The 15,732-nt window shown below is 47.3% G+C and overlaps 1 protein-coding gene across 3 annotated transcripts; it reads left to right on the top strand.

The window, feature by feature from the left end:
• The first annotated feature begins 1,630 nt into the window (after positions 1-1,630).
• Positions 1,631-11,770, top strand: SHOX2 (short stature homeobox 2). 3 transcript variants are annotated; one of them, XM_045556397.1, is made up of 6 exons: positions 1,631-2,150; positions 2,728-2,802; positions 5,063-5,271; positions 7,619-7,676; positions 7,992-8,080; positions 9,579-11,770. In XM_045556397.1, exons 1-6 carry the CDS (start codon positions 1,805-1,807, stop codon positions 9,870-9,872), a joined length of 1,071 nt encoding a protein of 356 aa, XP_045412353.1. In that variant the 5' UTR covers positions 1,631-1,804; the 3' UTR covers positions 9,873-11,770. The 3 variants fall into 3 exon arrangements, with proteins under 3 accessions (XP_045412353.1, XP_045412371.1, XP_045412362.1); XM_045556415.1 differs by lacking the exon at positions 2,728-2,802 and having other exon boundaries at positions 9,615-11,770; XM_045556406.1 differs by lacking the exon at positions 2,728-2,802.
• The last annotated feature ends 3,962 nt before the right edge of the window (positions 11,771-15,732 follow it).

Below are 15,732 nucleotides of genomic sequence, written 5' to 3'. Positions count from 1 at the left end.
AGCCCGGTCCTGCACAATACAGACTAATGACTCAGGAATATAAGGGTTCTTTCCATATAACAATCCGTTAGATTAAAATAGTCCAGAAATAGAATTTTAAATTGTGTGTGTGAGTGTGGGGGGGGGTGGAGGGAGAGAGAGAGAGAAAGTCTTTTTTACTCCCCGCGAGAATCCCTTTGAACAGCCACAATAAATAAAATTAGGACACAAACTTAACGTCGATTTTTCTTCAAACTCGAAGAGGGATAATCTCTTGTTTTTCAAAATTAAGAAATCAACTAGGATGTTTCTCAGGGTGCTAAAGAAAAGCTCCTGTGGGTTGATCGTAGAGGAGTCCGGGTGCAGGGAGTTTCCTGGAAGAAGGGTGAGAGTCCTGAGACCTCAGAGAGGAAGAGAAGTGGAGCTGCCCTAGACCAGGCGCTAAGGAAACATTTTAAAATGAGATCTGTCAGGGGACAGCTGCTCGGGAAACGTGTTAAATCGACTGGCCCCTTCCAGCGGGGTCTGCTCATAGAGGAGTCGGCTTGAACTCCAGGATGCGAACAGTGGAGTGAATTAAACGGACTGGGGCGAGGAGCTCGGTGAAGACCTGGGCTCATCCTGGCTGCGGGCCGGGAAGCTCCTAAAAGGAGCTGCGCGAGCCGTAGAAGCTGCAGAGAACCCTAGCTCTGAACCGGGATGTGAAGCCAGGATGATGCCGGATGGAGGAGCTACGGCGGGGGCCGAGTTGGGGGAGAGAACAGGGGACGCAGGGGAGAAGGGGCGAAGATGCAGGATTGGGATGCGGGGTCAGGATGCGGGAGTAGGGTGCGGGGCCTGTTAACTGCTGTGGGGCTGATGCCGGGCAGGGACCAGTGGCAGCAAGGCGAAATCCAGCAATCGCGCGGCACCCTGACGCGGGGCAAAGCTGTAGGGTCGGATGCAGTGTCTGGATACCCGACTGGACTCCAGGAGCTGCGCACTTGTCAGTTTCCTTTTGGTCCCACCCCGCGGAGTCCATCCAGCTCCCCAGTGTTTAACTAAGTCGTGACACCAACGCAAAATCCACGCCTAATTAAATTAATTAGGGATTCTTGTCAATCCTGGATTAATGACCAAGAGCACAGGCGACTGAGGCTATCTGAAAACCCAAATGGCCAGGGACCGGCCTTCTCTCCCCGCCCCCTCTGGTCCCCCTGCGCTGCCCTCCCACTCCAGCCTCAGCCCGCCGGGACTCCAGCCTCAATCAATCTCAATCTCTCTCTCTCAATCTCTCTCTCTCTCTCTCTCTCTTTCTCTCCCCCCCCAACCCCCAGGTAGTGGCGCAACTGCTGCTACCCGGGAAGGGGGCTCACTCCGAGTTGCAAGGGGAGGTAATTTACTCAGAACAAGGGGCCGCCTTTAGGAAGTATAAATAGTGAGACTTCAAGCGCAGCGTCGCTATCAGATCTGAACTCTCCGCAGGAAGAATTGTCAAAGATCTTAACATTGAACAAGCGCGCTCCGGCAGGGAAGCATCAGTTCCCATTTCCCTCCGGCGGCTCCCGCCCCTCCTCTTCTCCTCCTTCTCCTCCTCTTCCTCCTCCTCCCCCTCCTCCTCTTCCTCCTCCTCCTCCTCTTCTTACTTCTTTTTTCTCCTTCTACTTCTCCTTTCTTCTTTCTTCTCCTCTTTTTCTTCTTCCTCTTCCTTCCTCTCCTCCCCCACCTCCTGTCCCATTGATGTGTTATTATTGGGGGGGCTGGAGCAGTAAAAAAAGAAGAAGGAAAAAAAGAGCAGGGCTCGGCTGGGAAAGGTTGAGCGCGGGGCTGACGGGCGGCGGCGGCGATGGAAGAACTTACGGCGTTCGTCTCCAAGTCTTTTGACCAGAAAGTGAAGGAGAAGAAGGAGGCGATCACGTACCGGGAGGTGCTGGAGAGCGGGCCGCTGCGCGGGGCCAAGGAGCCCACCGGCTGCGCGGAGTCGGGCCGCGACGACCGCAGCAGCCCGGCAGTCCGGGCGGCCGGCGGAGGCGGCGGCGGAGGAGGAGGAGGCGGAGGCGGAGGAGGCGGAGGAGGTGCAGGAGGAGGAGGAGCAGGCGGAGGAGCTGGAGGAGGGCGCTCTCCCGGCCGGGAGCTGGACATGGGCGCTGCCGAGAGAAGCAGAGAGCCGGGCAGCCCGCGGCTTACGGAGGGTAACGGCCTGACCCCCGGCCGCGGTTCCCCTTCCCGCCTTCCTGACTCCTCTAGGGCGGGAGAGGACCCTGAGGCCCAGCGGGGAGGAGGGGCGGGACGCAGAAAGGGCCCTAGACCCCAGCTTTGGAAGCTGGAGTGATAGTAGAGGGGTAGGTGACCGGCGGTGTGCATGGTCGTGGGTGGGGTCCTAGTATGTGTGTGGTGGGGAGGTGGGATGAGAGCGTGTGGGGTTTGTGCGCGCCCTTCCCAGATGCTCCCATTCCACGGAAATGCATTTTTCACCAGCCGGACCGTGGGCCGGCAGCCGGAGTGGCCCGCAGGCGGACGTGGAAGTTCGCGGAGCGGGCTACAGGAGAGGGTGCTGGACCAGGCGGCTGATTAAGGCTAGCGTCTAGCGCCGAGTTTGCGGGAGCTTTTTCCCTAGGCCTGAGAGAGAAGGGGAGAGAGGGAGAGAGAAAAGCTTCACCCTCAGGTCGCCCCAGGGTTTGGGACCGCCAGGATCCCTTGAACTCCACAAAGACCCGGAATCTTTGGATCTTAGGAGCCAAAACTTCCCATTCTCTTTGAGCTATGAAGGCAGAACGAATCCAAGGCAAGCTAAGGTCCAGGCTACGCTGCTTCTCCCTGGCAAGGCATTTAGGTTTCTTTTTGGTGGGTTGTTTTTCGGTATTTACTGTTTGAAATCATCCAGTCCTCTGGTTTTGTAGAAGAAAAATCCTTTGATGCAGCAAGGAGTTAGGAAACGGTTTTATCTAAATGGTAGAGCGTCCTGTACCAATTCAAAAGAGTTCAACAATAAAATTAATTTGGCACTTGGTGCCTGCAGTAACTGGTGTACTGCCATATTTTTCCAATTAAGAAAATATGTGGCATGCGTAGAATCACGTATTTAAGCAAGCAATTAAGTTGTTTATAACACGGTCTGTTCCTGTTTAGACCATTAAGTGGAAATTTGGGAACGGAATAGAGGTTATATTAAGTCTATTAATCAACTTGATATTTGGGCATGTTTCTCTTTGAAGCTTCAAAACTTTGAGGGGCATCCACTGTGTGAATGACTAGTAATAGACAAAGCCTTCTCACCCCTTTGGCAGAATCTGAAGGGTGTGTTTTCATATTTCAATTTCACTACAATATCAGTGGAAATATTTTCCTGTTAAATTTGCCCCTAATATTTATTATAATGTGATCCACTTCCTTTCTGAAGAAAGAACAAAATGTCCACAAAACGAACTCGGAGAACTAGAAATGCGGGCAACACTTAAGATCACCGTAGCTAGCTAGAATGCCCAGCTGGCCTGAGATCTAGCAACTCTTCCTTCTCAGTCCTAACACCAAGTCCTCCTAAATTTGGAAAGTGATGGACTGTCAGGGGGCTCAGTGTAGCCTTCCCCCCCGTCAGCCCACAGCTTCAGGCCCTGGGTTCACCAGCGCGCCTGACAGCTAAGTTAGGGTCTGAACCCTGGGCGCGTGCAGTTCCTGCGATTGTTGATTTTCAAGCTCTGGGCAGGTATTAATTTCTCTGCAGACCAACTCTTCCCAGGAAATGATTTTTAACACCCAGGCTGATTGGTATCCTGCGCTGGGAAGAACTGCGAACAGCCTCGACTATCCAAACTCAGCTTTGACACCTTAAAAACCCGAGTCTCCGACTTAGGCGCAGAGGATAAATGTACCAGGGGAACCTTACATTGATAGTCCCCTTTGGCTACACACACACACACACACACACACACACACACACACACACACACACACACAATATGTATGTACACACACTCACACACCCCTCGGGTTGCTGTGTATACTCACACTAGCAGAGCTTCTGCTTTTAAAGGGAAGAGGACAGGAAAGTAGCAACGGATGTGTGCAAACCCAGAACAGAAAAATGCATATTTTATTAAACATCCTAGCTGTTGGATGCATGAAAAGGCTTTGAGCAACCAATAGAAACGGAGGATCGCGAATGTTCCGCTTGAACCTGTTGATCTCTGTGGGTTAAGCGTTTAGGGTCGGGTCTGCGTTTCCATGGACAAGGGAGGAGAGAACAGAGACGGCGGTCGGTTTCGCGCGTCACCCAAGGCTGGTTTTCCGCCTCTTGCCTTCTGGCCCGGCGTGGGCGACGAGCGCTTCAGGCCGCCAACATGGCGTGGGCGCCCGTGCTCCTGCGACCGTGGTCCGGCAGGAGGGACGGGGACTACCTAGCTGCCCACGAGGCCGCCCCCAGGGTTTGGCTAGAGCCCTGGAGCAACGTGGGGCGCCTGGGGATGCGGCTCCCTGCGCCGCACAGCACCCGGGTCTTGTTCTCCCGCTGCTACCCCTCGGTCCAATTGTTCCTAAATTAGACCAGCAAGTTTGCGGGACGCAGAGAGCCAGCGGCGGTGAGAGCTGGCCTGAGAACAGGCCAGCCCTCTGGGAATGGCCGGTGTGAGAGGCCTGTGGGTGGCCTTGCCGCGCCCTTCTGCCCAGACCGCGCTCGGTGAGAGGCCCGGCGCGGCGCTTTTGATATTTGTGAGTGCTTGGGACAGAGTGAGTGCCAGAGAGGGTGACTGGAAAGCATTTAGTGTGTGCTGGGGAGGGCAGGGGACCGTGGGATAGTGAGGTGATGAGCTGAGGCCGCAGTTGCGGAGGAGGTGGGTGGGTGCATGTCGATCTTGCGCCCGGGCGGCCACCCAGACTTGACCTTTGCGCGAATCCAGAATCTTTTTCCTCTGGGCTGTGTGAGGACTTGGACCAAGATTCTGGAAGGGGGAAAGAAGAATTTTCTATTCTTATTTGAGACAAATTTGGTAACAGGATTTGCTGTGCTGTTTTTATCCGTGTGTATGTATGTGTGTGTGTGTGCGCGCGCGCGCGTGTTGGTGTGTGTGCGTGGACGCACGTGTGGCCCCGTCCGTGGTGCTTCCTTCAGTGTCCCCGGAGCTGAAGGATCGCAAAGAGGATGCGAAAGGGATGGAGGACGAAGGCCAGACCAAAATCAAACAGAGGCGAAGTCGGACCAATTTCACCCTGGAACAACTCAACGAGCTGGAGAGGCTTTTTGACGAGACCCACTATCCAGATGCCTTCATGCGCGAGGAACTGAGCCAGAGGCTGGGGCTGTCGGAGGCCCGAGTGCAGGTACCCAGCTGCGAGGTCCAGGGCCCGGGGAGCAGAGAGGGAATACGCCTGGGGTAGGAGAGGTTCCTTGGGGATACACGCTGAGGGTGCGGGTTCAAGTGTCTGGTGTAAGATGAGAAGGAAAGGGTATCTTTATTAGAGATTTTATTTTCCAAAGTAAATCTTGGTCCTAAGCGCCCCCCCCCCCCCACACACACACATCCTTTCCCATCCCAACATATGTTCCCAGCAGAAGAAAGCTGTGCTGGGCTTGCTCCCAGAGTTTCTATAAACCACTCCCCCCTCGCCTCGCGCTGGCTTTAATGTGGTTTAATCCTAATGGGCCTACTTTTATAAGGCTTAAAAAAATATCCCACAGAAAACGTTTTATCTCTGGATGCCTTAAAAGTTACAACGAGTATTTTGCTCGCCTGATTGGGTTTCGTTCAAGGTCTGCTCCGGGGTCTAGGTTTGCCAAGCGGATATGCCAATTAGGTTTATAGAAGTACAGACTATAAAGAAAATTAGCAACTGTTAAGTGCTAAATTTACAGTCTGCTGTTAGCGGTCGATCTGAAACTATGTGTGAAACAGCAGAGAAATAAACGCATTTTGGCCACTCTTTGTTCGCTTAACCAAGGAAAGGAACCTGAACCTACAGAAACTCAATTTTAAAACAACGCACATATCTTAATATTGGTATTTCCAAAGCCTGACCCCCAGCAAGAGCCTGTGAAGTTAGGAGTGGAGATTTTCTTTATTGATTGTCGAGGTGAATGTAATAGCAAAAGTGGGCAAAGGGGGAAATTATATGCATACATCTAGCTTTGTGGGGAAAAAATTTAAATGTTTCAGACTGTATTTCCGCTCATATAAAATAGGAGAAAATGATGGTCATTATTTGTTTGAACACATGGAGCAGTTTTAGGCCGAACATCTGCAGCTGTTACAAAGTATCACTGTAACAGATACTCCCCGGGTCTCTGGGCGCAGAGACCACCATCTGTAGCGAACTATGCATAATTCTTATGGGGCTTCCCCAATCTTGTAATAGGATCAGGAAAAAAACAGAGCAGTCACGTTGAAGGGGAAAAGTAATAATAGGCTGCCTTGGTCATCACAGCGTCAGCAGAGCCTTCCTTTTTAAGCCTCTCTTGCTTTGCTCTGTGCACTGAGATCTCTAGAGGCTCAGCAACCCTTTAAAAACATGATGATAATTATTACAGTATGATTATTAGTATCTCAATTTCAACTCTTCTAGGGGAAAAAAGAGGCAAGAAGCCTCAGGCCATGTGAATTACACAAAGGATGCCACCCTGGCATGAAATCCACCCTTTTATTATAGTAAATAGCAGGGGAATTTTTGAAGATTTACATTGACTATGACACTTGACTTCAAAAACATACCAGTAAAAGCTCTGAAGCAATATTTTACTTTCACGGGTTTTTAAAAACATTAATTTGTGAATCAATCAATATGCTGTATCATTCAAACTGGAGTATAAAAACAAGCTCTATTTTAATTTTTAAAAACCTGTCATACCGTCTGTAAAAGGTGGCAAGTTTATTTAAGAAGGTAACATCCAGGAAAAGATAGTATCTAGGAGTGACTTGATTGATACGCCTCTCCCCTTTTTCAGAATGTTCTTCCTTTTTTCTCTTAAGAATTGAACTTTATTGTTGTTCTTTGCTTTTTTCATACATTTGTTTAAGTTTTAGAGCTATTTTCTAGATGTTCCTCTACCATTCTAGCTGCAAGCAGTGGATTTTTCTATAGAAGCAAATTAGATTATCATGATAATAGCAGACAATTATTCTGCTACTGTGTTACACTCTGCTGCACAGAGGAACAGAGAAATTCTAAACTTCTTTGTAGTGAGGCTTTTATGACACTAATTACCTTTCCCCCACCCTTAAAACTCTCCCCCCTCCAAAAGTCATTATTTGCTTTGGTGTTTGGTTTTTCTTTAAGATGAAGTTAATTAATATTACAGGCTATTAATGAGCACATTCTTCTCAGGTCTTAACTGGGCAAACATCTAAATCCATTATGACGTTTGTATCAGGTATCAGGGAGAGTTTTAGGGCTTGGGGACTCTGTTATGTGAAAAGATAAAACCAGGACTAATAGCAATCTCTCAAGAAACAATTTATCTGGAAAAGTCTATAAAATTTATCTTTCTACTTTTATAGTTCATTTACATTTTTAACTTTGGAAATTGAGGCTTTTTGTATAATTCAAAGATTGCTTGCTATGCCTCCCAATCCTTGCCTAAAACACTATTCTTTTCTCTTTGTACTCTCATAATTTAAAAAAATTTTTTGAGTCGTAACATCTAGGTTTTATATTTTTCCTCTCTAACTTGTAGGTTTGGTTTCAAAATCGAAGAGCTAAATGTAGAAAACAAGAAAATCAACTCCATAAAGGTATGCTTCTCATACAAGGAATATTTTATATTTTAAGTAAAAAGAGAGGTGGAGAAAATTGTTATTACAAAGACAGAAAGAAAAATCTCAGAGATGACAGTGGTCCTTGATTTAAGAATCTTTTCCAAAGGCAGTTAATGAGAGTCCTAAACTCTGGGAGTCAATTACATTTATTCTAATTATGCCAGCAGTTTAGAAAGATAACAGTCCAATTCCAAAGAAATTAGTTCTATCTTGTACCATTTGGAACCCTGGAAAACAATGCTAGAAATGTTAACCTTAGATTATTGTGTTTTGTTTTCCTATTCTTTACAGGTGTCCTCATAGGGGCCGCCAGCCAGTTTGAAGCTTGTAGAGTCGCACCCTATGTCAATGTAGGTGCTTTAAGGATGCCATTTCAGCAGGTAAGTACAGCCTAGTTTCAAGCTGTTTTTAAATGTAAAAACATGTTTGCTTGAACTGTTGAACATTCCCGTCTCTGAGCCCAGATGTCTGTGTCTGTGTAGTTGGAGAATCGATTTTGAGATGATATAGTGGACCCACTCCCCTTTAAAAACCTATACAGTGTCAAAAGCCTGAATGCTTAGTCCCTGCTGTCCTCATGGGAACCTCCAGGGGCCTCAGGGCAGTAACTGGTTCTTTAAAAATGCACTAAAGATTGCACTTGGGGTAAGGAAGGAAAAGCCTTTAGATTAAGATTTTGTCAAATCCAATACAGAGGTTAGTCCTAAGGTATTTCTAAGACAACCCTCTAAATATTTTCCTAGGTATTTTCTACCACTTAGTCACATTAAATGTCTCTGACAGAAGAAAAATAAATACAAGTACTCCTAACTCAGACTTGTTTTTTTAAGAGCTATCTCTGAAAACAAAGTTTTAGCTCTGGTAGAGAGGGAAGTCTTGGTCTTCCTAAAGCCACCCTGCCTCTGCAATCCCTTTCTTAGCCATAAAGAAACCTTTAAGAGTACATTTTAAAAGAGCAGCCTACAGCAATGATTTAATCCTAGGAAATCTCAGTGCTCTGAACTCCCTGCTCTTCAAGCCTAGGGGCAAAATCCTTTCCCAGCCAGCAACTGACCTACCCCATCCTCAGCCAGCCAGGCCCCCTGCTTGGCATGACTATGTTGTCACGAATTAGCTCTCAGTCGCCAGAGCCCTGGACTGGGGAGACACCTGGGTGTGCCCTTGTATTGAGAGTTAGTGTTAGGGAGATCTTAGCTCTCATGGTGCCACGGGGACTCTGGCATCCTGATGCTGGGCTTTTGAAACAAGAGAGTAACAGGAGAAAGAGGGATGGGGGCCCTTAAAAGGTGATTCTTATGCTCAGAAAGTGATCTTGGGCCAGCAGCAGCACCATCTGGGAGATTGTTAGAAATTCAGAATCTCAGGCTCCAACCTAGACCTTATGAATCATAATCTGCATTTTAACAAGATCTCCAGTTAATTCTGTGTCAGTGAAGTTTAGAAGTACTGACTCACAGTTGTGCCAATTGTGAAGATACAATGACTTCCCTAAGTGACATGAAAAAGTTTTGTAGTTTGCTTGTACTTCGGTGTTTTAGGATTGGGGTAAGAGATGTAGAGTAGCAGCAGAAGATGAGGGTAATGGCCCTCACCCCCAGTCTTTCCAATATACCATTTCAGCCCGGCTCCTGAGGGAGCAGCCACATTCCTGCATACGGGGGTCCCCGGGGATCCAGGGAAATAAGCCCAGGCTGAGTGGGTCCAGGGAGCACTGGAGTATCCGCGTGACACTCCAGATTCAGCAACAGGCTGAGAAGGTCACTCTCGGAACAAAATGTGCAGCCAAACGCCCCCTCCCCATCCCCTATCCCGACCCAATCTTCCCCCAGCCAAGCTGGACGCCGTTAATGCTCTGTTTCTATTCTGTTGTCACCCTAGGATAGTCATTGCAACGTGACGCCCTTGTCCTTTCAGGTTCAGGCGCAGCTGCAGCTGGACAGCGCTGTGGCGCACGCGCACCACCACCTGCATCCACACCTGGCCGCGCACGCGCCATATATGATGTTCCCAGCGCCGCCCTTCGGACTGCCGCTTGCTACGCTGGCCGCGGACTCGGCCTCCGCCGCCTCGGTTGTGGCAGCTGCCGCCGCCGCTAAGACCACCAGCAAGAATTCCAGCATCGCCGATCTCAGACTGAAAGCCAAAAAGCACGCGGCCGCCCTGGGTCTGTGACACCAACGCCAGCGCCAATGTCGCGCCCCCCGCGCGGCGCTCAGCCTGCACGCTCTCTGCGCCCCGCTGCTTCTCTGTTACCCTCTTCCGACCTCCGGAGCCTGCCTCTTTGAGCTCCTCATCCCCTTTCGCATCCGGACTTGGAGGGCCGGACTCCACGCGGGACCCGGGATCCCACGAGGCGCACCAGCTCAGTGGCTCCTGCCCGCTTTCCTACCCGAGGCCCTAGAATTCGGTTTTGTAGGAGCGGGTTTGGGGAAATCTGGAGAGAGACTGGACAAGGGAGTGCCGGAACCGAGGAGTGTGACTCACGAGAAGGCTGCGACGGTGGACTCTTGCATAGGAAATAAAATCTTGTTAACAATAAAAAATGAGCAAAAACATTTAAAAAAATAGAAAAGACAAACCAGAGAGAAAAAGAGAAAGGGAACTTATTTCTTATTGCTATTTGGCAGAAGCTGAAATCGGAGAGCGACAAGGAGTTATTAAAGTATTTTATACATTTAAAAATATGGAAAAATAACCCGGACGAATCTCGAGAGAATGGGGGCGGGGAGGGGGGGAGGTTCCCAACTTAAATGTATGGGTTTTTTTTTTAATGGGCTAAGAAGGCAAAACAGAAGGAAGAGGTATACTTATTTAAAAAACTAAGATGAAAAAAGTGCGCAGCTGGGAAGTTCACAGGTTTTGAAACTGACCTTTTTTCTGCGAAGTTCACGTTAATATGAGAAATTTGATAAGAGAGGCGGGCCTCCTTTTACGTTGAATCAGATGCTTTGAGTTTAAACCCACCTGTATTGGAAGAGCAAGAAGAGGGAAGACAGTGTAAAAACAAGGAGAGAAAAAAGAATATTAATACAAAAAATATGCCACAGACAATTTCTCTGAGAAATTATTATGGCAGAACTGTCCGGACTGCTGACACTAAATTCTGGTTTGCATGTTATTTGTATTCCATTGATGGTGTCTCCCCCCCTTTCCACTTTAATCACGTGTACTCACTCCATTTTCATCTTTAGTGTGAAAAACAATACCAAAAGCGTCTGAAAATTGATATATATCTCCATATATTTTTTGCCCTGTCTCTGATCCTGGGTAAAGAAAAAAGTCGGAAAGGGAAAACATTTACACTCTGTCCCAAGAAGACAGAGGCAGGCAGAAAATATGGGGAAAGGAAAAAGAAAAGACGACCAAATGAAATAATGGAGGTACAGCGCCTCGCATGGTGCTTGACACTTAGTAGGCGTGCAATGTTAATTCCCGCCACGCCCCTTTTCTTGTATTCCCTCTTGCTGGTTTCCTCAAGTCCTATTTGAGGACTGTGCTTTATTTCCCCCTCTCTATCCTGTCAAATTCACCTTAAACGACACCCAGCTAGGTACAGGCACTAGGTTTGTATAAAATATGTTGATATACATGAACAAAGTTTTATTTTGGCTATAATGTGTGAATTGATGGTTGACTTTCAACATTTGCATTTTATCTCACAAAGGTGTATCTTTTCAAGTAATCTTTTTTTTGGCTGTTTCAATTCATGTAGCTATTTAAACTGGGATACCCTGGACTAAGCAATCTGTATCCCAATTCGCTAGCAAGCCTCCTTAGTTGTTTTTTTTTTTTTTTCTAATTTACAAGAAAGAGGAAAAGCTCTTCTAACTGAACTTTGGTATGTGGTTGAGCTTTGTAACTATTTGTTCTCCATGAAAACAAAATTATTTATATTTGCCATATTTTTTCTAGTGTATTAAGTTATTTTAAACAAAAGATGTTATCTCATGACGTGTTGTCAGTACAAAATGTTTCGGCTTCAACTCTGTTAAACCTTTTAAATAAGTGCCAAGTTATTAATTGAAGACACTTTGCGATCAATTGAATGAAAATAGTATTGTTTCATTTGATGGGGTTTGCGTCATCTTTGTTCCTGTTACTATTAAAATATCCGGGATAGTCTTTCCCTCTTCCTTTTTGATGTATGTGTACCTTCTACCTATCTCTCTAATATGCCAACTTGGAAAAGCCCGTGGCTCTGCTCTTACGTACCCCATTCAAGGGGCTGTAATAAGGGTGACTGTGACTGTGGCTCTCGCTAACGCTGAGTGCGTCTTCCACCGTCCCCGCCTTTTTATCCACCTAGGATAGAAACCGATTATACCAAACCGATAAAGAAACAGATAATAAGTAAAGTAACATAGGATAGAATAACCTCTTTCCCTCAAACGGACTCTCGTTCTTCATTTTGCTATACTTTCGCCCTTGAAGTTTATTTGGGGACATTTTGGGAGGACAGAAAGACGCATCTCTCGGTGCTAATCTTCCTGGGTTTGGTATGGCATCATCCACAGTCGCTCCCAGGTCGCTGACCCTCTCTGGAGCCGGACAGGTGCTGGCTTGGGAGCGGGCGAAGAGCCGCGGGGTGGGGGTGGGGGGCATGGTGGAGGTTGGCCCCCCTACCTCTCTTGTTTAGCGCTTTGGCTGAAGCAGCTTCTTCATTGCTTAATTTGAGAAGGTGTAAGCCAGGACGGTGTTTAGGAAAAACCCAGTCTTAACCGTCCTCAGAATACCGAGGAGCTCTTTCTCTCTCTACATCTTGGCCCTTCTCTTCTGGAAAATAAAATCCCACCAGTTAAAGCCCAAAGGTGCTGCCTGCCTGTTTTGGGGGTGTGGGTGGGGGGCGGGTAGAGACCGTGGGGATCCGGCCCTGGCCAGGTCTGAGACAGGACCGTCCCTTCCCGCTCAGGCTCTTGGGATGCGGGGACACTCCGCGAAGACTGAGGGTGTCCCGGAAGTCTTCTGTGCCCCCCGCCCCGGGCTGGACGGCTCGCAGAGACCCCCGACAAAGCCCCGCATCCTGCAGCAGTATTCCCCGCCGTCCCCGCCTGGCCTTTTTCCGGGTCTGAGCTCTAGTTCAAAGCTGTTCCGCAGCCTAGACGTTGCGATAGGTTTATATCTTTCTTTTAACTTTCAAAGACGATTGAACAGGACTTGGCTGTCTTCAGCGCGCAGGTCTTGTGGGTCTCTCGGTTGATGAGGGTCTCTGTAGTTTTTATAATAAACATCTGCCTGGGGGCGTGATGCGCCCTGAAGCGGCCGCGCCGCCCTCCTCGGCCCACTGGCCTCCGGCGAACTCTGGCCGGCGCGGGAGCCGGGGTCAGTACGGGCAGGGTCCGAGCGCCGACCTAACCCAGCCCCAGTGCGCGTTCGGACGCCTCCCCGGGCTCCCTGGGGGAGGCTGGAGGTCATAGGAGCGAAATCTGGGGCAGGGGAGATGGCATTTCGGTCCCCGGCCCAGCCCGTCCCGGGCGGCGGAGCTCGTGGGAAGCCCGAGGTCAGAGGAAGCGGTGCGTCCGGGCCCGGCAGGCGGCGGCGCCCGGCGTCGGGACAGGGGCGCGGCGACTAGGCCTAGGTCGGCCTGAAGCGTCCGGGCCGCAGGAGCTAAGTGGGTCAAGCGCGGAGCCCCGCAGGGGTCGGGCCCGGGCCCGGGCGGGAGCGCCGTAGGCAGAGGGGCCGACAGAGGCAGCCAGGCCGGGCGAGAAAGGTCAAAGTTTCTTGGCCCAGTCGCGGGTACTCGAGCCGGGCGCGGCCTGGGGGCCCAGCGCCCCAGGGGCGCTCGCGGCGGCGCCCTCGCCTCCTCCCGCGTCCGCTCCCCAAAGACTCTCGGGGTGGGGTGGGCAGAGGCCACTTTCCCTGAGCCTGTGAGGCCTTGTCCTTCGGGTCCAGGCTCCCGCACACGCTCGTGCCGGGCTCGCTTTCCCGGAACGCCGGGGCCAAACTCTCGGGCAGGCGCCTAGGTGTGTGAAAAAGAACTCCACCCTCCCAGTTCACCAAACCATCCTGAGATGTCCGAGGAAATCTTCACTTTAAATTTAATTAAGGTCCAACATGCTCGTTCTTTTGGTCGCAAACTCAATAATCCTAATAAATAATGAATAAAGGATTCCCATCCCCACCCCCTCAATCTTCCGAAACGTGCAAAGCCTTCGCGAGTTACAAAATCCTTGACAGGGGAAAACTGAGTTAAAAGAGATTATTCAAGACATCAGTAATATCAAGGAGCCTATGATACAAGAGGTCCAGTAAGATAAGAGGCCTTTGCTTGGAGCTGAATTGATATACATCTATTTTGAGGTTTCTCCCAGATTTATAACTTTTTAGATCCTCAGATGGTAATACTTTAGTATAATGCAATGCTCAAGTTTCGGAACTATTTTGATTTCTGAAAAATGCCTTTTTGGCTTTAGCAACATGGGATCCTGTTTTTTCTTCACAAATCAGTTTACATCACAGATTGCAAACATTTGCAATAAGATCTCAAGATTGTTTATTTTACATAACCTCAAGCACTTGACTATGTTAAACACCAGTACAGAAAGTCTGTGAAATCAGTTTAATGTGTGTGAGGGAATTAAAGGATCACTCCTTTTCATCACATAAATAAAGCATGTAAGATTGTTTTGATTGTCAGCCTCCCAATTTTTAAACAGTCTTACAATTGACTATTAATTTTAGAGTCATTCTGTGCAAAAATAATTACTAAAGTTATTTCCTCCTTTAATTAAATGTTTCTGGGCAGAAGAAAATGGTATTCTACATAGGGAAGTGGGTGATTATTTTTAATATTATATTATTTTAATTCAAATGTAAATAAAAGTCTGCAAATTCCAATGGGGGAAAAAGGCCTGAAATGGTTTCTTAATGTGCCATTAGAACAGTTAGCCAAAATGCATTAAAGCAACATCACAAACCCAGAAATAATAAATATGTCATTCTAATGAGAGTGTTAACTTAAGGATAATTTATTCAAGGTAGTTTTTACGTTTCACATGGAATGTCTTATTATGACCTGCCTGACTACTGTGATACTTGTTCTTCAAAATCTAATTTATATAGGCTTGGGATATGCATAATTCATAACTCCTGTTGATATATGTATACACACCCCGAATTTTAAATTTTTACAATATGTTTGGATGTTTACTAGCATGTTTTCAAGGCAACTGAAATAAAAACATAAGAAGTGTTAAACATCATATTGAAAGAAAGTACTTGCCCTTCCCTATATCTGATGAAAAAGTAGCTGGAAATGAAAAAATTAAAAAGGATTAGATAATTTTCAAACTCAAGTATAAACACAAATATTTCAGACAAAAACATTCTTGTATAAGAAACATGAAAATCCCCAAGAAAGACTTACAGATGTGAGTGGATAACACTTCTGATGCCTAGGCAATCCTTCTTTTGTCTCTAATTCATGAAACAAAAAAATCCTCAAGTCTTGGGGTATTTTGTTTTGGCTATTTTATGTGTCAGTCAAGGTAACCATTGCATATGCCTTCACAACAGGAAAATTTAGTATAGTACTTACATGGAGTTCTATTGGCATGAGGAAAGAGGTTTTAGAATATAATCAAATAAATCACCCAGGGAGGAGTAAACACACTTTTTTTGTCTTGTTGAGCAACTGCTCAGATTCCTGAGTTAGAATCTTTGCAGACTTTTAGTCAAGCACAATAGTGTATGGTTAAGAGCAGGCACTCTGGAGCCACACTTCCTGGATTCAAACCTCACTGCTACTATTTACCAGCCCTGTGATTTTAGGCAAGTTAATCTCTCTGTGCCTTAGTTTCCTTATCTGTAAAATGTGGATAAAAATAGTATCTATATAATGGGATTGTTTTACATTATTATTTACAAATAATATCACAATATTACAAATAATGTATTTGTAAATATTTACAAATATTAACTTGCTACATTACAAATGAGTAAATGTTTGTAAAATCCTTACAATAGTGCCTTGCACATGTACAATAAGCAATAAATAATAATTATTTTTATAAAAAGGCCAGTAAGCATTGATCCT

This window comes from Lemur catta, chromosome 1, assembly GCF_020740605.2.
Source record: "Lemur catta isolate mLemCat1 chromosome 1, mLemCat1.pri, whole genome shotgun sequence".
In the NCBI taxonomy this organism is placed as follows: domain Eukaryota; kingdom Metazoa; phylum Chordata; class Mammalia; order Primates; family Lemuridae; genus Lemur; species Lemur catta.
Note: the sequence above shows the minus strand (reverse complement) of the source record. Positions and strands in the feature narration are given on the sequence as shown.